This window comes from Daldinia childiae (genome assembly GCF_008694065.1).
Source record: "Daldinia childiae strain JS-1345 chromosome Unknown Scaffold2, whole genome shotgun sequence".
NCBI classification, from domain to species: Eukaryota; Fungi; Ascomycota; class Sordariomycetes; order Xylariales; family Hypoxylaceae; genus Daldinia; species Daldinia childiae.
Window position 1 is genome coordinate 2,614,226 of NW_022984643.1, and position 24,412 is coordinate 2,638,637.

The 24,412-nt window shown below is 45.7% G+C and overlaps 4 protein-coding genes across 5 annotated transcripts; 2 read left to right on the forward strand and 2 right to left on the reverse strand.

Annotated features, from left to right (window-relative positions):
- Positions 1-2,372: 2,372 nt before the first annotated feature.
- GL218_01620 (uncharacterized protein) lies at positions 2,373-3,844 on the forward strand (the record flags this gene model as incomplete). The annotated part of the gene is made up of 2 exons (XM_033578096.1): positions 2,373-2,613; positions 2,814-3,844. The coding sequence occupies 2 exons, from the start codon at positions 2,373-2,375 to the stop codon at positions 3,842-3,844; spliced, it is 1,272 nt and encodes a 423-aa protein (XP_033438170.1).
- Positions 3,845-4,507: 663 nt separating this feature from the next.
- Positions 4,508-6,007, reverse strand: GL218_01621 (uncharacterized protein; the record flags this gene model as incomplete). The annotated part of the gene is made up of 2 exons (XM_033578097.1): positions 4,508-5,203; positions 5,258-6,007. 2 exons carry the CDS (start codon positions 6,005-6,007, stop codon positions 4,508-4,510), a joined length of 1,446 nt encoding a protein of 481 aa, XP_033438169.1.
- Positions 6,008-9,110: 3,103 nt separating this feature from the next.
- Positions 9,111-11,926, forward strand: GL218_01622 (Long-chain-alcohol oxidase FAO2; the record flags this gene model as incomplete). Of its 2 annotated transcripts, XM_033578098.1 has the most annotated exons (7): positions 9,111-9,487; positions 9,554-10,077; positions 10,215-10,334; positions 10,472-10,908; positions 10,977-11,061; positions 11,123-11,208; positions 11,267-11,926. In XM_033578098.1, 7 exons carry the CDS (start codon positions 9,111-9,113, stop codon positions 11,924-11,926), a joined length of 2,289 nt encoding a protein of 762 aa, XP_033438167.1. The 2 variants fall into 2 exon arrangements, with proteins under 2 accessions (XP_033438167.1, XP_033438168.1); XM_033578099.1 differs by lacking the exon at positions 9,111-9,487 and having other exon boundaries at positions 9,657-10,077.
- A 5,752-nt stretch (positions 11,927-17,678) lies between these two features.
- On the reverse strand, positions 17,679-18,704 carry GL218_01623 (uncharacterized protein; the record flags this gene model as incomplete). Its single annotated transcript, XM_033578100.1, has 1 exon — positions 17,679-18,704. The coding sequence occupies one exon, from the start codon at positions 18,702-18,704 to the stop codon at positions 17,679-17,681; it is 1,026 nt and encodes a 341-aa protein (XP_033438166.1).
- Between the last annotated feature and the right edge of the window lie 5,708 nt (positions 18,705-24,412).

Sequence of the window (24,412 nt, forward strand, 5' to 3'; positions counted from 1 at the left end):
CGGACCGATGGCTGGACGAGGTTGTGATACCGACTCGGGTCGACGTAGTGGTATAGCGATGGCATAGGGAAACGCCCGGGTGGAATCTTCGTGCTTTATGGCGGAACGGAAGTTGGCCTTAGTTATTGTTGTCTTAACTTCGAGTTATACCCGGGTGCGGCATATGCGCTGGTCCTGAAGAGGTCTTTAGTAATCAACGAGAATATCGTCGGGCAGTGCCAGACGGCATATCTGATCTAGGATGCACCTAATTTACTTTCCATATTCATGCTTCGTAACTCGCCGTAGAGGTTTTGACTTGGTCGTTTCGGGTAGCGTTATGGCCATCCCTTACATGAAATGCCAGGCGCTATAGTCTCAGCAAGTTTCTCGCCAGCCATTAATTATGTAAGTCGTATAATTTAGTTAAAGGTCAATATGAGATATACTGTTAAACTTGAGGTATCTTCACCTTGGAGGGCTTATATCAATAAAGTGAGCTAGCAATCTTCTATTGAATCAACGTGATAGTAGAGCTAATCATACGTAGCTGTTGTCACCATTCCAGAATAAACTTGAAGATGACTGTTAAGTAGCACATGACAGCTATCACTACGGTCTTCGTAATGTTTCGTAGCACCATATATGATTACAACCCTTATAGTAACGTATAAAGCTGTAACAGGTAGATGCCAGCACTACTTACGTCTCTAACTGCAAGCTATACCCTAAGGAAAGGTCTATTATTGCTCTAGTCTAGAGATTTAGCATCCATCCTGCTTCCATATAACAGATCCGCGAGATACTAACTAGGGCCAAGTCAAAATACACATTGTCATGCTATTTATCTTAGTATTTGGGCCCTTTCACAACTGTGGCTGATATGATCTTACCACCCGATTATCAAGTGACTAAAGTGCGCCGCGAGTTAGTTAAATTGTTGCTATTAGGACTAACGAGGTCCGATTTGTAGTACTAGAGACAGTTGTTCCGATAGACCAAGTGGACAATCTCCTACACGTAAAGCGCCGTGACTATGTCTAAGAAAACACTGCCTCTCACTTATCGAGCAAATATAATTCTCCCATACTTAGAGGACTTAAAACTTAAGAGTCTGATATGATAGTTATAATTTAGCTTACGATATGCTTATACTATAATGCAAATGACCGTCCGTATGACATTAACTAATCAACGAGATTCTTACCTGGGTAGCTATCAGATTGATACCCATGATGAACGTCATACATAGAGTGAATGTTAGGATAGTTGTATTGAACTATTAACGCTTGGTCTTCTATCCTCTTCCGAGGGTGGAGAGCGCTACGCGCTTCTTATATACCCAATATCCTAATGGATTTACCCCTAACACTGGCTTTTCAACCCAAGTAGTCAATATTAATTTGCCATGTCAGTAGAATCACGACCCTAAATCTCCCATATACACTATGATAAAAGTATTCATAAATCCCATTGGTTAGTTAGAATCTTACCTCGGTGGTTGGAATAAAGGGGGGGAGTGAACCATCTCCGATCTTGGTTGTAAAGAGACACGCAACATTTCATAGTAAATAGTACTTTCTAGAGCATGTCACTGTGACACAAGAGTCTGGTGAAAGGGAATCAGGAGTGCTGCGTAATAGGCTGGTCGTATTATTCATGATAGTATCTTGATCTTGGCTTAACGAATCCAACATAAAGTCTAATTATATTATGATAACTGTCTTGGTATACTGATTATTTATGACATGGAACTTTTCTTTACAATGGCACGTTAGCAGTTGTGGTTCTACCTTAGGAGTCATACACCCCATTTGGTTATTCCCCTGAGTATGCCAACGGAGTGATGCGTTGCTTCATACAAACTCTGAATATCTCATCCTACTCACACTTCGTTTCCTCATGCGTTGCCCAAATCACTCCTTTTGCAACCCTCTTCTTCACAGATATTCCTTTCGCCTCGCAAGCAAACACCACCCGTGTTCCATATCCGTACTTTAAAAGTCAGTCTAAAAACTAACTATAAAAGTATATAAACTATCTCTTTCTCTTAGATTTGATGATTTCCTAGGGCATTTCTTCTAATATTTTTCCCAAACAACAACAACATGAGCCATAGCACTCGCCAAACGATGTTCCAGAGCAACAACCCCTTTTCATTGCTTGATGCTGAGTAAGTGCCTTTCTTTCCTCCTCTTGTATTATATCTTGGTAGGTATAAAACAATAAATTACCCCTATTCCTCACCCCTCTATCTCGCCGACATCCTAATCCGTACCGTCCCTATGTCTTTTATTGAGGCTCGTCTCTCCGTTTTCTACCTACTAACTATATACTGAATTAGCGACGGCCCGGAGTCTACCAACTATCCGGTAATAGAGGCTCGTAAGATCATGAGCGACGAAGAACAGAGGAGTGCCGGTACCGTCCTCGCTCCTTGGGCCGGTTACGCTGCGAACGGACGAATGATCCGAACGCTTGGTCAAATCTGGGCACAATCTGGAGAAGTCGTCTCTGCTTTCGTTGAGAATCTCTTCGAGTCGGAGTACTTGGGCCATGACTTGAAGGCTTTTGAAGGTCTCCCTGCCTGGGCCGTCCCGGTTCCTGAGGACTTTGACGAGGAGAAACATGTTGGTATGTATATTTCTTGCGAGATGATTTTGGTCTCATCATATTTCTATTTATTTTTTTTTACAAGACCTTGCTATTGTGTATTTTTCTTCCCGATGCTCCTACTGTCTGCGTTCCTTTTTAACGTACCAAAAAGCATGATAGAACGTCGTATGGCTCGTCCTATGAGGAGAAAGGAACGTTACTAACTTCATGAAACACAGGCTGGGCGACTCATAAGTATGCTTTGGAGAGGCGACTTCACGTCTGCATTGAAGTTGACCCATCGCCTAAGCAGGCCTGGATCAAGCCCGTCCTCGATACTACCATGGAGAACTGGATTCGTGATCCTAAGAAACGTCTTTACGGTGTCAATAAATTATGGGAAGCATATGATTTCCTCTGCTACTGGGCTCTGGATGTGGCCAGAACCGGGATAACCTGTCCTCTTCTCTTTGCTCTGGATAACTACACCCAAAACAGCATCCGCAATTTTCGCTTCTCCGTGAACGAACAGGTGAAGCTCTACGAGGAATGCGTAGGCAATCATGCGACCGGCACGGACGAAGGTTGGACCAAGATGTACAAAGGCAAGGGTAAGGAGACCGCGGCAACCAACGCGAAACCTGCTCTTAGGAGCGATAAACCAAATTACGATGACGAAGCCATATACTCTCGCAGTGCGGCTGCCGAGCCTTATAGTTCGAAGTGGCATGGACACCGATCTTCGAATCTTCCTACTGGACACCAACCCGGGCCAACCTCAGCCGTACCATCCATCCCCACACCACGCCAACAATTCAGCTTCACACGTCGACGCGCCGAGCAAAGCCATATCCCGCCTCCACCATCCCCCTTGAGCACCCCCCAAGCAAACTCTTTTAAACCCAGTCCCGCCGAGCTGAAGACGCCCGAAGACGCCATCGCGCAGATGGCCGAAGCGACACGCCGCGGCGTCAGGGCCGACTCCTTCAAAGCCTGGTCGCACTTCTTCGAGACGCAGATATCACAGTACGATGAGCTGTCGCGGGGATCCGCGGTATGGCCGACCATAGACCTGACGTTCCAGCGCTTTCTGCAGGAGCTGTGCGAGCGGTTCCCGCCGGGAGACGAGGGGCGCGCCGCAGAGCTGCAGCAGTGGGCTCGTGCTATTAGCCAGCAAGTTGAGGACTACAAGGCTGAGCGGGCGAAACACGCTCGTGCTGATGCTGTGCTCGATAGGGTCATGGGGCTCGTGGCTAATCTGAAGGAGTAGCCTTGGGAGAGTCTTAACGTATGCGTATACGCCTTGTGTATAGGAGTTGGAGGATATAGGGGTTAGGAGAGAAGCTTCGTGTTGGTTATATCTTATATAATATCGTACTACGACTAGCGAGTCTCTGAAGCGTTGCTAGAGTATTATTATAAACATATTGTCATCCTCTCTGTACTTTGACCCAGATACCAATATGACTTGACAAGAGATAAATTATAGTACATTTCCTCCTTATTCGTAACATTTGATTCCCCAAAAAGCACCAGTAATCATGTTAAGCAAGAGCTCGTTCGTTGAAGACATTTTATATTATATACATTACTGATTTAACATTGAGGTTGGCTTTATATATGTACACATTTAACTAACTCTGATGACTCTTTATCATTACTGAGTCAAACTTCGTTTGGGCTTGATCTCATGACCGCCGCGTACCCTCTTATGCAAAAGTGCCTTTTCATAATTCCTATTTTCCTCCATCCCCAAACTCCGGTAACTGGTTTAATACATCGCGGGTGCAATAATGCTGCGGTAGTGTTGCAGTTTAGCTGCCACGAATTTATTCGTAGATGCCCACCTTGGGGCTGTCCGCCTTATTAATCCCTCCCTTGGTACGGCTGATGTATTATCTCTTTCAAGAATTCCTTGTCGTTGGGTCTTCCATTACCTAGCCTTCGAGTTAACCCCGTTGGCTCGAGCAGCCGATGACGGATGAAGCTTGTCGTTGTTAGTTGAATCATCGCTGTCTTCGATAATAGCGCCATCCTTGCTCTCGCCATACACCTCGCGCTCAAGGCCCTTTGCTGCATCCCAACTAGCCTTCTCTGCTAGCATAACATTGCTTAGGCGGCGGTCCGGGTTGCTCTTAGCACGGACGACCTCAGCCTTGCTACGGCGCAGATAGCTCGTGATGAAGAACGACACAAAGAGGTAAGTCAAAGGTGCAAGGTAGATAACGTTAAGCCAAATGGCGAAGGTTGCACCGCTTGTTGTAATACAGTCAACCTTTTGGTACCTAGTTACGTAACTGGCTCCCTGGTGCGTGGAATTGGCTTCGGACGAGGACACCACGGCGGCAGCACCAGCAGCTTCGGCAGCGCCGAAAAGTGTTTTCTTGAGACCATTAACAAAGCTAGCGGCGCTGGGAGTCGCGCTTGCAGAAGCAGAGATACTCGATGCTGCGGCGCTAGCTTCAGCAGCAGCAACCTCGATCTGAACCGGAACCAAGTACGACATGAACGAATGGACAATGGCAACGGAAGCACCAATAATGAATTGTGAGATCTGAAGCGAGGTAAGTGTACGCTTGACCACCTGAGGGACGCGGATGTTGAAAGCTGTCACGGTAAAGTAGGTGTACTTCCTCAAAGTTAGCAGGTATAGATATAATTAGACTTAAAGACGAGAACTTACCATGAGAGCATGGATGGCCGAGTTAAAGAAGACAAAGATCCAGATGGGTGTCGACATGTAACGCATACCAGCCCACATGGCCATCATAGCACCGGCGTGATGGTAGGTCTGGAGTGTCGAGCTGTATTTGCCCTTGGCAAGGATAATCAGGGTATCAATAACCTCGTAGAACTTGCTGATGTAAAATATCCAACCGTAGAATGCCAAACCCTCGTTCCAAATTCGGCCCCGGTCATCTGGACTGGGAGAATATAGAGTATTCATAGCACCGGCACCTAACGATGGTTCCCAGATTCCTCGAGCCTGGTTGTAATTGATACCATTTTCCAGACCAGCAGTTCCGTGGATCTTGCAGATACTGTCAACAGTACCGGCCCAGCCATTGGGTCCAGCCGGGCTCACAATCGAGTTCCGGAAGGTATTCAACATGCCTAACCAGGTCCATGCCGAATATACAGCAAGGAAGACGTTATGGAGAACGACCAAGAAGTGGAATGCCTTTGTCTTGCTGATAGCCCATGGCTTCTTGCCGTTTGACCTGTTGTATGCGTTAAGCGCCTTAGCGGTGACCGCGTAGACGGCAGCGATGGTGAGAGGCACTCTTGGGTCCAAGGCGTTGACGTATAGGTTGTCTGGTATGTGGAAAGGTGCGTTAAAGCTCGGAGGAGGGATAACACGCGGCCCTGAGTGAGGCGGGAACTGGAAAAGGGAGGCCGCTGGAGGCGAGAGGAGGACGATTGGTGCAGCCATTCTCGATATTGGTTATCCCAGATCAGAGAGAAGAGTTTTTGAAACTCTAGTAACTAGAATTATATGTGTTGGATATGAATTCGAGAAGGATATAGAATACGCACGCGATAGGTTGCGATATGTATACTTATATCTGCAAAACAAGACAAGGTGTAAGTCGAGAGTTGTCTATGAATGCATTGGGAAAGAAAAAAAATGCAACTTTGGCTCTGCTGAAAGTCACAAATAAAAGGTCACGTTTAAAAAGACATATGTACGGAAGGGGTCAAGCTCCTTTTTCGATGCTATCAAATATTTAAACCACATCTACAAATTTACCACAAGGAAATAAAAAAAAATTTTGAGGGATGCAGTGCAGCAAGGTTCCTGCAGATTGGACCGCGGTACAATTGATTTCTGGGTGCGCTAAAGCTGGGTTGGGACAGGGGGAATGACGGCGAGGTCACGATATCTGTCGTCGCTCAAGTACCACGAAGCCAGAAAAAGCTCAACAGTTGAAGAGTCTGGTTTTATCTGGTTTATCTGGTAAATATTTCCTTGATTTTTATTGGTCTGTTTAACTCGCCCCTGCCGAATCGGGTATAAATACTGTTGTTTGGGTTGTGGAATTTTTCGAAGTGGCTTCCATACATTAGGTACATTAGGTATGTACTCTAACGCTAATAGGTACCGGCAGACCGGCTGTATGTATGTAAGTACCCAAGTACATCATCCATCATACATTTTATAATCTTGTAATCTTGTATTGGGTAGATAAACATTACCTAGATAGGTATATCCCGTATTCCCCCATATATTATCATATGTTCTGTATGTTTTATATGTAAGTCTGGTAGTGTATTGTGCTCACATTTCCCCGCTTATCGGTCATAAGGATGCAATTTTGACATATTCTTTTTTTTTTCCATTTTGTTATTTGTTGGTGACACAAAAGCAAGTTTCCTATCGAGTCTGCGAGTGTCAAAAACGAGACGGCATCTGGCATAATGTTGAACTCCTATTGACACTAGACTCTGACCGCCTCTCTAATGATTAAAGTTAGCATGTGGTCGCATCTGATATGCCGAGGAAAGTTCGTTATGCCCGGTGTTTGTGGATCTTTCCATCATCCTAAGGTCCGACTGGGTTTGCGAAAAGCGGCTTTTATGCCGATATCATACTATATAGTCGTCATGAGAGGGCGATGAGCTGAGATTTGGAGCCCGATATCACAAGTCCGCCTCGGTAACACGATCTAGAATCCATGGCGAATACCAATTTGGAAAACCTAAAATTATGTTGTTGGTAGAATTTGATAGATTAGCCCGGAGCACCGGCATACGGATAGTGTGGGTCAACCGGAATTGTGGGTGCCGCAAGCGAAACAGTCTCAAGTCTCTCCGAGTTTCATCAATTCAAGAAACTTTGATTTTGATCTTTTTTCTTTTCTTTCTATTTTGACAGGACGTGGACTATTATACTCAATTTCACTCATGCATAATAGTAAGCAGTTACTTATCTGGGTGAGGGTATTATTATTCAAAAGGTGGGATTCTCACCATTTGGTGATTCTTTGAAGCTGCAGACGATGACCCCGGATAACTTACTAGTACTATGTATGTAAGTATGGTAGTATGCGTGTACCTAATGTTGCATTATCAAGTACCTAAGTAGGTATGTAGGCAATCAAGCCTCAAAGTTCCGAGATCCGCTTCCCAACAAAACCTGCCGTCTTGCAGTCTTGCCTTTCCCCTCATTGCATAACCCCCCGCATTATGATCGTATCAGCCAATGCATTTTTCTTTTTTCAGGGGCGAGTTCCTGGTTGGGTGGAGTCTTCTCCAAGTTGATCGTACCAGATCTCCCAATCAGGAAACAGAGTCGTGGAAAGGTACTTAGATACATGTGCGGAGTCCCGACTTACAAACTGGAAGCAAGTCGTAATCCGAATTTCAATAAATTAAGAACGAGTTCATTCGAAAGTCGTCAGAGTACAACTTGTCAACCTTGTGATCCTCGCATGCATATAGTTTATATTCGATCATCACTACGTAATGACTTATACTATACTGTTCGATAACCTTACTTACTAATATATAAGATAAATTATTTGATTTTGTATTAATTAACTAACCTAGATGCTAATGTAAACGTAAGTGGGCTTTTACACACATTTCCGAAATGCAAGTTGCCCCTCTCCCAACAAAATTTGGAACAAAACACTTATAGGGCTAAGTTTTAATATCCCATGTAACGGAAGAGCACATATGGTAGTATTCGGCTAGTTTCAATTACGATATCACAAACCAGCATCATAAAAACGTCGGGCATATTTATCTGTCCTTTTGAAACAAACATATTTTATCATAGTCACAATATTATACCACGCACTCTTTAAATTCTATCAAATATCAAAAACATTAAACAATACTATAATATGGTAATAACGAAGTCGAAGTGTCTTAGTTAAGTCGCCACCTTTAAATTTTTTATTGACATGTTCTGGTATATATATCCCCTCCTCAGACATCCGAGTTTTCCGATGCCTTACAGAAGAAAGCAGTGCCATTCTATTGGGCTTTCTAGACCATATAGAAGTGTAGTATTTACTACGGATCCGTATACATAAATGTGTCTATCTTCTCCGCAACTATTATGAACTAGAGATCTCAACCATTCCTAGTAATAATAGTAGATCTGTGTATGTGGTTTTAACTAAGCAGCTAACCCTACATAGATACCTATTGCCTTATACCCCGCAATTAGGCTAGAGCTGAAGAGACTGCATTAGGAGGTACATACATTTAGGTATGTACGTATAAGGTAAGTTTATATGCAGATTACTTAGAGCTGGACCTAGGTAGGGGATACATTGAGGTTTATATATAAACGAAATGGCCAATCAATGTTATACAACTATTCTTCATGGAGTTACATAAGCTATCTTAACCAATCAGACTCAAGGAAAGCTAGTATGTAACCTCCAAGAGCCGAGGCAAGTAAGAGGGCACAGACCAATTTATGGTTGTATCTTTTTAGTTCAACGACAGCTCTTCAAAGTAATAAAAGTAAACATCAGAGATTCACTTATTTTTATATTATAGATCACGACTACTCATCAGTTATGATAATGGTTGCTACTAATCACCTCACGGCACCTATTCCTACCCAACTCCCTGAACTGAAGCCAGATACATACTTTTCTCAGACGCAATGGCAGATTCTCCTTGCATTAGTCGATGCTGTCGTCCCGTCGATTGTCGCAGACTCAGAAGTAACAGACAGGAAAAATCACCTGCAAATATCTAAGTCTCAATTACAGGAGTCATATGAGCGTATACAGAGTTCTATGAAAACCCCGCCAGACTATGAGAAATTCCAGCAGTATCTTCAAACGCGTCCCTTGGACAACCCGCGATTTTTGGTAGCAGTCAAGCGCATACTTGAAGGCATTCCAAATAGTAATAGAAAACAACTCGGCGCTATCCTAAATATAATGGCGTAAGGCGTATTCTTGTCCCGTCTTGTAATACCTGTAAGCCCTAGTGTAGCTAACGAGTTGAAAAGTACTCGTCTGGGGAGCCTAGCTGCAACGGGGTATTATACTCCTGTAAACGAACAGCCAATTCACGTCAGGGAGTCAATAATTCAAGCATGGAATCACTCGTGGATGACTGTTTGGCCGATAATCGGAAACTCAATTACCAGAATAGCCAAGGTCTGCTTTGCTCAAACAGACCCCTTCTTTCGTGAGTTGAGCGGCTACACCGAGGTTACCGACGACTATAAGCCCGGCCCGTCGTTTGACTTCGACTTCATGCAGTTCGAGGCCGGATCTGAGATAGAAACCGTCGATACCGACGTCGTAATCGTCGGCTCGGGTTGCGGAGGGGCAGTCTGTGCCAAGGTCCTTTCCGAAGCTGGACACAAGGTGATTGTCGTCGATAAGGGCTATCACTTTCCCTCTTCCCAACTACCGATGACAGCCGAAGCGGGTGTTAGATTTCTTTATGAAGGAAATGGTGCCGTACAGAGCGTGGACGGCTCCGTGACCATCCTTGCTGGTAGCTGCTGGGGCGGAGGTGGGACAGGTATGTAATACTATCATATGTCGAAATTGGGATTCCTTCGATAAGACTACCGAAAAGTCACCTCTCATCACAAATCTAATACCACTACGCCGGCTTCCTCTACAAAAAAAAAATAACGCTAACGCAATTTACTACAGTGAATTGGAGTGTTAGCTTACACCCTCAGGGGTTTTTACGACAAGAATGGGCGGATCAGGGCCTGGACTTCTTCACCACGCAAGAGTTCCAACACTGCATAGATCGTGTCTGCGACTTTAGTAAGCTTCTTTATTAACCTTCGAGTCCATAAACTTCTATATCTATATTAGGATATATTAGATTTAAGCAGTCAAGCTGCACTTCCCCGTTTCGTGTATCATTTCGGATGGAGGAATGTTAACCACGATTGCTATAGTGGGGGTCAGCGATGCCCATATACGCCATAATCATGGGGCAAATGTCATTCTCAACGGATCAAGAAAGCTGGGCTGGGCTGCCAAACCATGTCCGCAGAATACAGGAGGCGCCGAACACTACTGCGGCCATTGTGCTACCGGTTGCGGATCCGGCGAAAAAGAAGGCCCCTCTGTCAGTTGGCTTCCGGCTGCTGAAAGAGCAGGCGCGAAGTTTATTGAAGGTTTTAATGTCTCCGAGGTGCTCTTTGACGAGACTCGTGGATCGAAGACGGCGATTGGTATATTAGGAACGTGGACATCACGAGATAAAGATGGAAATATCCATACGCCCGAGTCCGAGAGAACTCAGAGACAACTTCGAATAAGAGCGAAGAAAGTGATTGTAGCTTGTGGTACACTCAATAGTCCACTGTTGTTAATGAGAAGCGGGCTGAAGGTAGGACCCCTATTATACTACATAAGTAATACCTTAGGGATGGCATGGCCTAATTACCTAGTTACTAGAACCCCCATATCGGTAAACATCTTTATTTACATCCAGTCGGTCAAATGAATGCCTCTTTTGATGAGGATATTAGAGGTTGGGAAGGTAAGTACAAGTTGATCTCTATATTATATTAAACGACACCAATGCTAACGGTGCTACGCAGGGGGTATCTTGACAAGTGTTTGTACTAGTTTCGAGAACCTTGATGGGAAAGGGCACGGTGTCAAAATTGAGCCGACGAGCATGATTGTAAGATATCCTAATACTTACTCAATCGTAAATAACCAACTCATGCGATCAAATATAGCCCCATATGTTCCTGCACGGACACCCTTGGCGAAGCGCGCTGCAGTGGAAGCTAGATCTACTCCGTTGCCGACAGATGAACAGTTACATCGCCATAGCCCGCGATCGCGATACAGGGCGAGTGTACCCAGATCCGGACGATGGCCGGCCCATCATTGAATACTCACCCTCAGCCTTCGACCGTAAACACATATTAGCCGGAATAATCGCCCTGGCAAAACTATGCTATATTGAAGGCGCAACCGAGATATGGCCGTTCGTCAAAAGTATGCCGTCGTTCGTACGGCGTTCCCGCTCAACTGACACCACGCCAAAAGTAGAAGCAGACGAACTAGACGATATCGACCAAGGTATCAACGACCCAGACTTCGCCGCCTGGGTCAAGACTCTCGAACGGACCGGGCTTAACTACCCGGACGCGACCTTCTCGTCGGCACACCAGATGGGGACATGCCGTATGAGCACGCACCCAGCTGGCGGCGTCGTTAACCCCGAGGGTAGGGTCTGGGAGGCGTGCGGCTTGTACGTGGCGGATGCGAGCGTGTTCCCGACTGCGAGTGGCGTCAACCCCATGATTACCAATATGGCTATTGCAGATTGGATCGCCAGGCGCGTCTCACAGGATCTGATAAGAGGAGATCAGATTCGCGCCGCTTTGTAAGATATACCTATGACCTCTATTGGGGGCGGGGGGGAAGTGGATGCGCGATCCATGAGTATGTACTGCTACGTGATGGGCTCGAAGTAACCTCGTAGGAGGGGATTACTATTACGATTTATCTACGCCCTGGAGTTTGCTTCGACATGAGTTAGGTATATTGCCATAATAAGCTACGTATCAGCCATTCTCTTGGTGTTTACCGAATATCTAGGACTTTCAAACCCCTTAAGATTCCGAAGCGGAGAGTCATGTAGAAGAGCAAAGTGTTGTGGGAGCAATATAATTGTAATTCTCACACGTCGCAATGAAATCCCACGGGCGCCATGGAATCTCACCCGGATAAACGAGTGGAAGACCGAACACTCGGAACTGGTAGACTCGGTGTTGATGTACGTAGTACTATGAGTTATCCAGCACACTTGAATAGATCTTAGGTAGCATCTATACTACGGTATGGGTTATTATCTAAGACTTAGCGAGATTCCTTCATACCGGGATACGGCCCGATCTGAGGCACGAGTATCCCAACAACACTTCTTGTCCTGCAAGCCTACTACCTAGCAGCTACAACAGTTTGTATAGCTCTACCTATCATGATGTTTACAATGTTTATATTTATCGTTAAGCAATAGCTCGGCTTTTCAAAGGAATATCTAGGAGGCATGAAATAAGACGAGCTGAACGTTTCGACTACGCACTACCACGCAATAATCTTATGCACAACAGGGTTTTAATTAGCACCAACAACAATATCAGTATTTCGGTATATTGCGTCACTATCTTGTCCTACGTTCTCGGAAATCTGGAGGCTGGAAATAAGTATCACCGTGTGATACGACCTAGTCAGACATTGCGGTACACAAAGATGGGGATGCTTGAACGCTGTCATAAGGTTATCAATGCCGTGCGCACGTCCGGGGGGGTGGTGGCATGGCTGCCATACATACTTTAGCCTTAATCTCGTCTACCCGTCTTGGTAGGACTCAATATTAGCTGACCGCCGGTCTAGACTAATGTCCCAAAGGATTGGTAGTAGGCTATCTACTTAGGTTAGGTAGTCATTTAGGGGGAGCATTATCGTCGATTACTCTACGCATACATAATACGACAGTCAGCGTCCCTTTCGGTATGCAAGGCCGTAATAGTAGTAGTAGTAGTAGTAGTAGTAGTAGTAGAGACGACTATCATACAGACAGATGATGGCATGATCTAGATGCTACAACGCTCCTGCTTACAGGCTGCATTATCTTGGCCGTCCGTCCGGGAACACCTGTTCGTTCGTTAGTCTAGTAGCACCAAGTCTTAGAATGAGCGGTCAACGGTGCGGCCTTGTTTACTCGTGACGTTTTCTGTTGTGTTTCCCTCGTGCGGCACCATTGCGCATTTTCCAATTCGAAACCGAGAGGTATAGCGACGAGGCTATCTTTCTGCAGCATACGAAAGGGGGGAGGGGGGAAACGCCCACCTGTTTATCTATAAGCACAGTATCGATTGACAATATCAGGCTTACAGACAGCTGCAGGACCTATGCGCAGGGCTTGATCGGCATAGAGACTGACATCAGATTTTGTAGGTAATCCATCCTATGAAAATGAGTCTTTAACAAGGCTTTGTGTATTACCACATGGCACACATGGCGAAACCTTCCAGCCCCCAACTCAAGACGGCAACAGCGCACGGGGAAAAGAAGACGAAACGACACTTTTAAGATTAAAGTTTACCAATAATCTGGAGAAAGGGACGGCACGGTTAATTAGACTTTCGGGCACTCCCGTTTGGTGTTACTATTTGCGTTCCCTAGTAAGCTTCTTTAACTATTCTATTAGTCATTTACTCTTCGTACGGCGACCAATAAGCATCACCGGTACCACAACTCTAATTTATCTGCTGTGTTCATCTGCTGTGTTCGGGTCGTAAAGAAAAAGGAAAAAAAAGGGGGTGAGGGGAAGGGAAAACCCAAGCCGGATATTTATTTTTCTGACCCCCCCCTTCTTCTCCAAATAATGGCCATAAAACAAGAAAAAAGGGGATATTCTTCTAGGCTTGGAGCTCAGCCGCACACGTTGCAACGGCAAGCTTATCTCATCTTTTATCTAGGTAGGTACTCTGAGAAAAGAAAAAAGAAGAAGAAAAAAAAAAGAAAAATCAGGCTCGTAGGGCTGTTATCGTCGCGCCTTGGAATATGCCTCATGCGCGCGGAGCCAGCGCTTCTCGTCCGTCAGCACCTAAAAAAGGATTCGGGAACAACGCGGCTGTCAGAAGACTTCGGCTGGTAACTCCGAACTCCTTCTGCGCTCTGCGACGCGCGCGTTACTAGGTACCTACCTATCTATCACTTAGACCACGTCCGTCTCGCGCCTAATATATACCTATAATCTTAGTAATGAAAATAAGTGAAATAATTATTTAGGTATCTAAGTCGTACATATAATTTAATTTTTACCGATAGAGAATCATGCCGATTGGTATCATGTCTTATGCGTACTTACTCTCCTTACTCTCCTTTTCCTATTTACAGTCCGGCAATATGATGTCGTACTCTATCACGGCGAAGCATCCGGTAGTCTCGAAAGGGGGGCCGGGCGATAGTTTATTTTATTTCATGTAACTATGCTGTATGCTGTATGCTATATGTTGTATGCGGGTCGACATGTTGGTCGCTCTCCGCCACGACTCTACATCCGCATGCATGCATGTATGCATATGTATGTCCCTCCCTCCTACTACGTATTTACTATTTACATTATTACCTACATCAACATGCAGGCCGTATTCGTTTCTCGTTGATGGGTTCTGTAGCACGCCGGCGCAAGACGCGAATACCGCCGTCTTGTTTCTAATAGACTGACACATAAAGTAGGCTTAGATGCGGTAATTATGTATGTTTGGCATGTATTTTACCCCATACGGATGTTGCGTAATGTGTGAAGTTGAGAAACATGACCCAACATGCATATAGCATAGGTGGTTAAGTATTGATCTTAGTATGTAATAGATGGCTGAAGCAAAGCCCATCGGGGGGCATCGTACATGTTTCGATCGTGTTCTTTTCGTGGCGCAGTTAGCGTCACATGCAAATACGTACACTTTACACATACATTAGGTACACATACCACTTACACTTACACTTACACTTACACTTTACCATCAATTTTATCTAACAACCACCATTGCAGAAACATAAGGGCCACATGTCAGAAGTAGTATAGCATATGGCATATAGCAGCGCTCGGTATGTCCTGACGATCCCCCACATTTGTCAGATAAACGACCAAGACAAAAAACACAGGTACCTAGTTATAAAAAACAGAAACGGGGAAAAGATAGCCTAACTCGATAGAGTACCTACCTAATCCGGACAAGACGATGACGAGATCTTCGCGGCAGACGAATTGTCTCCTATACGATACATATTGCGACGGAACTGATATTCGCACACACGCGACTGGGGAGCCATGTCGCGTATTACATACGTCTTACCGAGTGAATAGAATATATGTAGGTAGATATGTACATATATCAGCACGCGGAATTCCGTATAAGGGTTTATATTATATGATCGACGCCGCATACAATAGGTAGGTAGTAGGCCCGTAAGAAATCGTAGACCGAGAGTGGGTTCGGTTCAGATAAACATAGTAACTCACTGGTAACCAGCCTGCTGTCTGTTATGATAGGTACCTATCTAACAGATATCTTATCCGTAAGATCCAACACTTCCAAAATTGAAACCGATCTGCCGAGTCCCATCGGCCCTGTCTCTTGCCATGTGTTTCCGGATGGGGTTCGCAACTCCGGATAGACAGATGCCGTTCTCTTCTTCGCCTGTGTATTGTGCGGTCACAGCCGCACCTAACAAATCATGTGCCGTAGCATATCATAATGAGGCAAAAAGAACTCAAACTTGTGGCTTTCGTCTCGTTGCTGACGCGCATGTTACTAGATCATCAAGGGCTTACTACTTGGTCTGTGTCCGTGTCTATGTCTGTACTAATAACGGAGGCTGGCGACAGGAAAGGCAAGTCCAAAACATCCCAACGGCCGAGTTGAACGGCGCAGCGCATGTGATAGAGTGTTACGTTTCTCTTGCGCCCATGCATGCCCCACGCATTAGAGCCTAACGAAGGGTTAATATTTTGGGGGACAAACAACGTAGTGACACATGTGGCTCATGAACTTGATAATGTTCAATTAACTACCTAGGTAGATACTATTGTGATTTCAAACTAAACAATGCAGGGGGGAGCTTTTTGACCGTACATGCCGGCCGTGTTTGATAATTGCCTCCAGGGCCACCGCCGACACGACTCTTTTATCCAGCATCTCATGCCACCTAGTTGGTACTTGCGCAGCAATGTACCACCTATGTGGCTCACCGTCACTCATCCGGGGAATCTTTCGTTCGCACCGGGAGATCCGGATGTAGTGAGATGATGCTACAATTCGCCGCGCATCATTCCTAGTCCTCTATCCCTGGAGAAAACAACCTATCTCCCTTCATCAACTGCCGCGGTCGCCTGCATGTCTAGGCATGCCTACCAGAAGTTGGTAGGGCGGCCGCGTCGTGCACCTAACTCGGCGCGGCGCTTAGTCGAGTCTCTGGGAGAGGCGTTATTCCAAGGGATGAGCTGACGGATCTAGTAATGTGCGGGCAAAGACGGCGGTAAAGGGCTCCGCATTTCCTTGCTCAGCAAGGACTTCCAAATTATGCCCAGCTTCTTTTGTGTGATCGTGAGATCTTTCCCCCCTCGCTTTCAGGTCCCGGCCACTGCGTTCTGGATTGCTTACCGATCTTGCCACGGCGCAACTCAGAATACGCAAGAGGCCTTGGCATGCTGACAACCAGTGTCTGCCTTTGGGAGCAGTATCTCAGATGATCTGCTTTGATTTCGGTTTCGATGCGACGTGTAGAATCGACCGTGCAAGATGCAACTATGGGACTCAATCCCTTGCATCTTCCATTCGAATAATTCATTGTCGCTTAATGGGATTTCTTGCTTCGGAGAGAAGGTTCAACGTCAAGTTGAATATGGTCCTTATCGTCGGGGAAGTCGTCATTAAGCTCGCGTGATTATTCGTTATTAGGTCGTTCATTAATCGTAACACATGAAACCGAGTCCCGGGAAAAGAAAGAATATCTCCTGAAGCGAGGATGCGAATCAGAGGGCCGAATCCATCGTCCATGGTTTCGCGTTGGTTAATTGGGGTATCTTTGTTTAAGAAAGCCACTTTATGCCGTAAAACGAGAGGAAAATAAAAATGTGGTAATCGAAAAACTTGTCCTGTCCAGGTCTTTGCCGGGCGATGATCGGGTGCATTGCTGCGTATACCTCTTATTTTAACGTAGAAAAGGAAAATCCAGCCTCACATATCTCGAGGCCCTGCCCTACTTGTAAATGCGATCAGATACCCACCGAGTCCCAGCCATGTGGTGAAAAAGAAATACAGCTTTGTGACCGAGCTGGCGGTTGTGACGATGTGAGGTATACCCTATAAAAACAAACGCTCGCTTCCCAAACATAAAAATAAATAAATAAAGAAACCCCGAGATTATTATATATGCCAAAACGGTCGAGAAGTTCGTTCCTAATCGATGCAAAACGCCGGGATGCACTGGGACGCGATGAGATCTATGCAGCAGATGTCTTTTTCGAATTGGAGGAAACGAGAACCGAAATCACCATCTGAAGTTAGAGGGCTGCTAAGAGGTCGTTACCACTGGCAGGCGATCTCCCGTGGCAGGCGGTGATTGTCATATGGTCGTCGTATACTCCTGATATCGATCCCAACCGAAACCGCCATATCCCACACCTACACCGCACTGCGACGCCAACATGCTGGGAAGCGGCAGCGCCGGAATCGGAGCCGTCACCATCGGCGAGCTGTAAAACATTCCGGCCGTGGAGTACGGTTGGCTGTACGGTATGCCTGGCGAAGTCACTTGAATGTCATGTAACCCCATGTTGGCCCATATCGGCGCAGTCGATTCTACCGAGGTAGAGTTGGGGCTGGAGGGTAGAACCCTCCATGGCTCAACCGGAGCAGGCATTGCAGGCGAATGCATAGATTGCGACCACATATTCGCACCCACTGGTGAACTGGGTAATAATGGCGGTTGGCGGACGACATCGACGATCTTCGGTGGTGGCGGTAGTAGCGGTTTATTTATCAATCCCATGACGTTATTCTTAACTTCCTCACTCTTCCCACATAATAACTCTCCAGCACCCTCCTCTTCTAAACCCTCGAGGGCGGAAACGTGAGTTCTATAAACGAACTTGTTAATAGCCTGGACGAAGTCTTCGTGCAATTTCTTGGCGTGCTGCTCCTTCTCGGGCCAGTCGTAAGTGTCGGCCTTAGCATTGACGCAGTAGATATCCTTGTGATATTCGATAAGAGATTCTATCGAGTCGGGCGTCAACTTATAAGCAACCTCATTCCGCAATACCATATCGACATGAACAATATAAGCCTCGATGTGTATTAGCTGGTAGTTGAACAGAGCCTCTATTAGCGGATTAGAATCTTTGCGCAGGTCGGACTCGGGTGCCTTGGGTAACATCAACGACGCCAAAGTCCAGATGGCGTTTGGCGAAGATAGCGTCTCGGTCAGACATCTTTGGTGTTGCGGTATGCTGTTTAGCGGTCTCTTGACTCTGTTGATGCGCTTTAGAGTTTGTGTTAGCCAAGGCTCGACCTTGGAGCCGAGGACAACGTTGACGGACGAAGCTCGCGGCGCAAAAGCGGCGGCCGAAGCCGGTAACAGTTGTGGGGGCATTTTTGTATAGTACTGTAAACTCCGGAGGAGGACAGAAGAAATGCGACAAGGAATATCCAAAGGTGGTGGAGAGCGCTTGCGGAAGAGAGGGGGGTCAGTGAGATGGGAAAGACGAATAATAATAATAAAAAGACGGCACAGAAAAACTAGGCGTTCCCAGGACTGGGTATTAGCGTGTACGCCTACGACCACAAATAAGAAGAAGAGAACGGTGGACGAGTAGCTCGTGAAGAAGAAAGAGGAGGGTGAGAAAACTCGTGTTGTGGGTGTGGGGGTGTGTTATAGTAAAATCCTCTTGGTGCTCTGTTCTTGACTATTTTTTTTCCCCCTCTCTCACCCTCGGCGCGCCGTGTACAATATAGTATATCGATTTTCCATCCCCTGCTCGCCCTCTCCAATCCCTCGGAGCATTCCTAGCTGGTAATGGGATGGTATGGGCCATGCGGGCAGGCCTGGTTTCGTACGGTTTCCCATGGTGTGTCCACTGTCTTGCATTAGGAACCACCACCAACGCCAGGTAGGTCAGGTAGGTCAGGTAGGTCAGGTAGGTCAGGTAGGTCAGGTAGGTCAGGTAGGTCAGGTAGGTCAGGCAAGTCAGGTTAGGTAGCGCTAGGTAGCATCCGCAGAACGAGGCAACGCAGGACGCAAGACGCAGGGCAGGCATCAGAATAATCCACCGATACCACGGCCGACGCACCCTAGTCATGCGCGGCAAAAGAGGAGCCATCGTAGCACTGCACTTTTTCGAGTGGGCTGTGTATGCGACTTGCATATGCCCCAAAAGAGAGAATAGCAAATGGGAGAAGTAATACTGAAAGACCCGAGCTGAAAATGCTGCAGGTGTGGCCAGTGCAGCGCCACTAAACTCTACTTAGCCTCTACCAAACTCGATTTCTAGGTCATATCTTATGTACCGGTACAAGCGACAATGGAAATCCCCTTTGGAAAGAACCCACCAACATGCCCACAGCCCAAAGTACCCATGTACTTGACAATGGATATGTCAACTTTCAAGGTTGTTTCCTTTATCCGGTACCTAACCTTCAATACCTCACATAGGTACATACACAGTCAATTAGGAAACATCAACTGTTTCTTGTTTCTCCTATTCTTTTTGAGTTTAACTACATAGATGCATACCTATGTTTACGTTGCCTTCGGCCTTGTTTAATGTATTTAGGTGGGTTTCGTTGTTATGGAGTATTCCGAGTTATGTGTATTAGTCCTCTTGTCCCGCTTCATATCACTCTCTAATAATGTCACGTAGTAGAAAAAAAAAAAAAAGCTCCGTAAAATAATTTATAGTCTAAAAGGTCGTATGCTTAATGCCTATCTAGGTTGGTACATCTGTTTCATCCGAAAAGAGGTACCGATATCTTCACTACCTTTTCTTATTCATCGGCCCATCTGCAATGGAACTAGTTCCATATTGGACTTTGGAATATTAAACCCCCTTCCTTCGGTGATTCTTTTGAGATGTGATATTCATACATTAACGTCGCATTGGAATAATAAATAAGCACACTGTCGAATATAGAAATGTGATATCGCTGTTAGTCCTAGACACTAGATAGAAGCACGTTGCAAATAATAAAGCATCATATACTAATTACGAGATCAGCCTTTCCCTGCATGAACTTCTTGAGCAAGCTGCAGCTTTATCTAGTACCGAAGGAGCCTTGTCGTTGTAGTCATGCATGCTGCTGGACGCAGATGACCTGAAAGCCCATATGGTAACCAATGCAGTAGCCAGTCAGATTAAAAGAACGTGCCTCATAGATCATCGATATGAAAGGTCCAATTCGCTGTTAGGAGATCGCCCGGAGCTCTTGGAACATCTCTGGAAATTGCCGTATCAATGCAACTTGCCGCTTTCTATTCATTGGAAGTAAGTTGAAACTGATTAGGAAATCATTGGTAGATATCGCTTGATATTGATCGACTGATAGTATCCCTTTGATAATAGATGCATCCTTGCTGCCAACCAGTAAGAGTCTCCAGCATCCTAGAGCTGCATTGCGATGCTGCTATATTCTGGGGCAGCTCCTTATGACTTGCATATGAGTGAGGAGATAACTTGAAGCGTCGCCGCCTCAGTAAGTAATCTGAAACCTAGTAAGTAAGCTATATGTACGCCTCAAAGAAGGAGACGAAGAAGACTAGCGCTTGACCAAAAGGTCTTCTTCCCTTTCGAGCCAGATGCAGAAACGACACTCGCCTCGGGCTTCTTGCCGGTCAGTCCTAGAGGAAGAGATGGATCCGCCGAGAGTTATATCTGGGGTACAGCATCCCATAAGCCGAAGAACCGCAAGGGAGAACGAGCGATCTCGTACGCTCATAGAGGCGCTTACAGCGTCAAGGAGCTAGTCGATGGGGCATATAAAAATGAGGCATCACAAGATAGGGACCAGATTGCGTGTGTATATTACTAGATGGGGACGAAAAGAAAAGAGCGAGCAAGTCTGACGAGAGCTAGAGCCATGTCGATATTGAACGAGAACCAGTCGATGGCATATGTCAAGGTTGTAACCCATGTTAGTGGCAGAAGGTGAGTTGAGGTGTGTCGATGTAAATTGGCTGTTTTGGGTTATGATTGGTTGATTCATGCGAACCGGAAAAGTATTGAAGTGGAGAAAGTTGATTTGAGGTTGAATTTCCATTGGCTATAAAATGAGAAGAATCAGGGAAGCACCACGATGATATTTCTGGGGACCTTTAAGTCTAGATGTGAGCGAAACGGAAAATAAGGATAAGAATAAGCGAATGATAATTCGAGAAAAAAGAAATTCAATTTGTGTTTCATGAAAGGAGCCTCAGGTCCCCCAGGGGGGTTAACAAAAGGGGGAACATCTCCAGTCTCCTATCTGTTTACTTCCTCATCTGGAATATTACCATCACCCCATTACGGCACCGACTAAGACTAAACTTAGTTCCCGCTCCGGAATATCGGCCTTTGGTTACACTGAGAGTCCAGACCAACCCTTTAACAGATTGTATATTAAGGTCCCCGGGGTTCTTCGATCGTATCGTGACCTAGTTGATAGAGAAGCCCGCCGAGACTCCTGAGATCCACTAGGCCGATCTTGAGCGAGTTGAAACTTCGTCACGCCGACGTATGCCTTAGAAAGGACAGCCGGCTGTTGGACAAGTCCGCTTCTAACATGTATAACATCCTTGGGTGTGAGTATCATAAACTGGCCTATGTTACATGATCGAGTAATGCCGAATCTAAGCTTCCAGCAGAGAATCAGTCATGTGGCTCGAACTCGAGACGCTCTCAACCGAGAGAAGACAGGATCAACAAGGCCACTCAAAAACGATTGGAGATACCTGCTCACCTGTTTCGGTCAGTAGAGATATGATACAAATAATTCAATTGGCTGAAAATATGATAGTTGAATGAATTTTGATGATTGGTGAAGGTAGTAAAAGAGATACAATTCTCGGTTGCCGAAGTCACTTGACCGTCAATGCCGGTGTGGCTCGTGCACACACTTAACTAAACCTTGTCCCTGGTCCGTGCATCTCGATTCTATCTTAATCGCAAGTACCGGTACGTATCCAAGTTTCTTGCACATCGGCAGGCTAGCAACGGCCTCTCCGTGGTCCATAATTCCGTTCCTTGCCGCCTCACTACTTTCACTTCTTTTTTTATAGTGACAAGCCACGTCGCTTCTAAATTCTCCGTGCAAGGTTCCTGTTTGCTTGTCTACAGATCGCTTCATGACGTCCCGTCGTACTGGATCTTGTCGTAATGGATCTTCTCAGGAGTATGGAGATTCAGGTTATCTCCACTATCATGTGCTTCTTCACGGACCAACAAAAGCCTATTACAACCGCGAGGTCGGGGCACAAATGAGAGGCAACCCAATGGAGACGTTTCCATGGTCTACCTCGTCTATATCGTCTACCGTAGTAAGATCCGAGAGCATATTTTCGTGCATCACATCCGCTTACATGCAGCTCAATGGTTCTACATATGATGCATCGGTGGGGACGTAGATGTAAGAGCAGCCGCCAGGTCGATTAAGTCAGCCATCCCTTAAAGCCATCACGAGCTTGACGCGGCCAATTTGTGAGGGCGGCATTAGCCCCTTCTAAGACGAGACGCGCAATGGCAATATCATTAGAGGAATGATGGCCAGTAAATTATATTGCATTAAAATACTATATTTGCCTATCTATGTACGTTGGGTAAAAGCCAAGTCAAGGTTCAACGTGGTCTTTTACTTACCTAAAGCCAGGTACCTCGTAAATCTAGAAGCCAGAACACGTCTTCACGTATTCCTTTGGTTACCAAGTTTTTAGTTTCTTAATTAGCCGATCTCGAAATAGCGCAATAGAATATGGAATCATAGGATCGTATTTACCTAAATGTGGCTTACCCGATTCCGAAGTCATTGCCGCGAAAGTATGCAATAATAGAATACTAATAAGGACCTCAGTGCCCACATGATGATGAATACATGTGAAAATCGACTCGATCTCTATCGTTGTGGCGCAAGCTCGGCATTAAACAAGACCCTTGCTTTTCTATAGAGATACAGGTTACTTTCATGCGCGGTAGTTCACATCTATGGTTCCACACAGATATGTAACTAAAAGTTGCATGTTACCAACTTGTGGAAATTCCAACTGTAAGGGCATGTATGATAGGCATCTCGTTACGAATAATTTTGCCAAGTTTCCCAGGCGGATGGATAGGCATTGTTTTGATACGTGACACTTTAAGGTGATCCTCGCTGGAATAGTAAGTTCAAATCCATGTGAAGCTGAAAAAAGACATACATATGTAGGTACGTACCTAAAGCTACCTGTTTTTGTATGCGGGGACCTTGTCGATCATAAACCCCTAGTCGATTTTATTTCTTGGGATGTACATAGGTACCTAACCTATCCTAGACCCTGGGGAAATGTGGCTGTGTTTAGTTACACAGCTCTAGATTCCACGTTGCGGCCCGCCAACACATCACAACGTTACTTATTAGCCACACCTGCCGCCGGTACACCGACTCGACAACTCAACGATCTTAGATTTATCGCTTAGTCTCCACCGCATTTAACAGATTTGAACCGGATAGAGCATCTTCCTTGTGCGTGCGTGCATAAGCGAGGCCATGACCTCATAGGGGATTTACACCTTAATGATGCGGAACGTCCGAATCCGCTCAACAAACAGTACAAACTACTATGCAGAAAGACTCATCAGAGGAGCCCTCTAGAAGAACACGAAAGGCTAAAGACCCACAGGATAACATCTACAGAGTTACTCATTCATCAACCAAGGTATTTCGCTCGGATTGACTTTGCCTCGTTGACGTATCTGGCTTTTCGCCCGGCCCAATGTCGTGTTAACGACCCACTGGCCCGACCGGGTCTATGGCGAAGACATCTGAGGCCTCCTAGAGAACAACGACTATCAATAATCTATCAATAAAGAAAAAAAAATTTGGCATCAGGCGGTGGAATAGCAGGGTGTGAGAACAAGGCGACCTACGATTAGGCGCCATTTTTGCCAATAATCGCATTAAAACTTCAAATAGGGTCTCATGACTCACCGTTGACAAGCCTACACTATTTCCATAATTGATTGGATATCTCAGGCACATAACATGAAAGCCGCGTCATTTCACCATCTACAGGGTCTCTACAAGGCCACTCTTACGTCAAGATTGAAGTTATCATGTTGTATTCTACGCGCTGAAGGA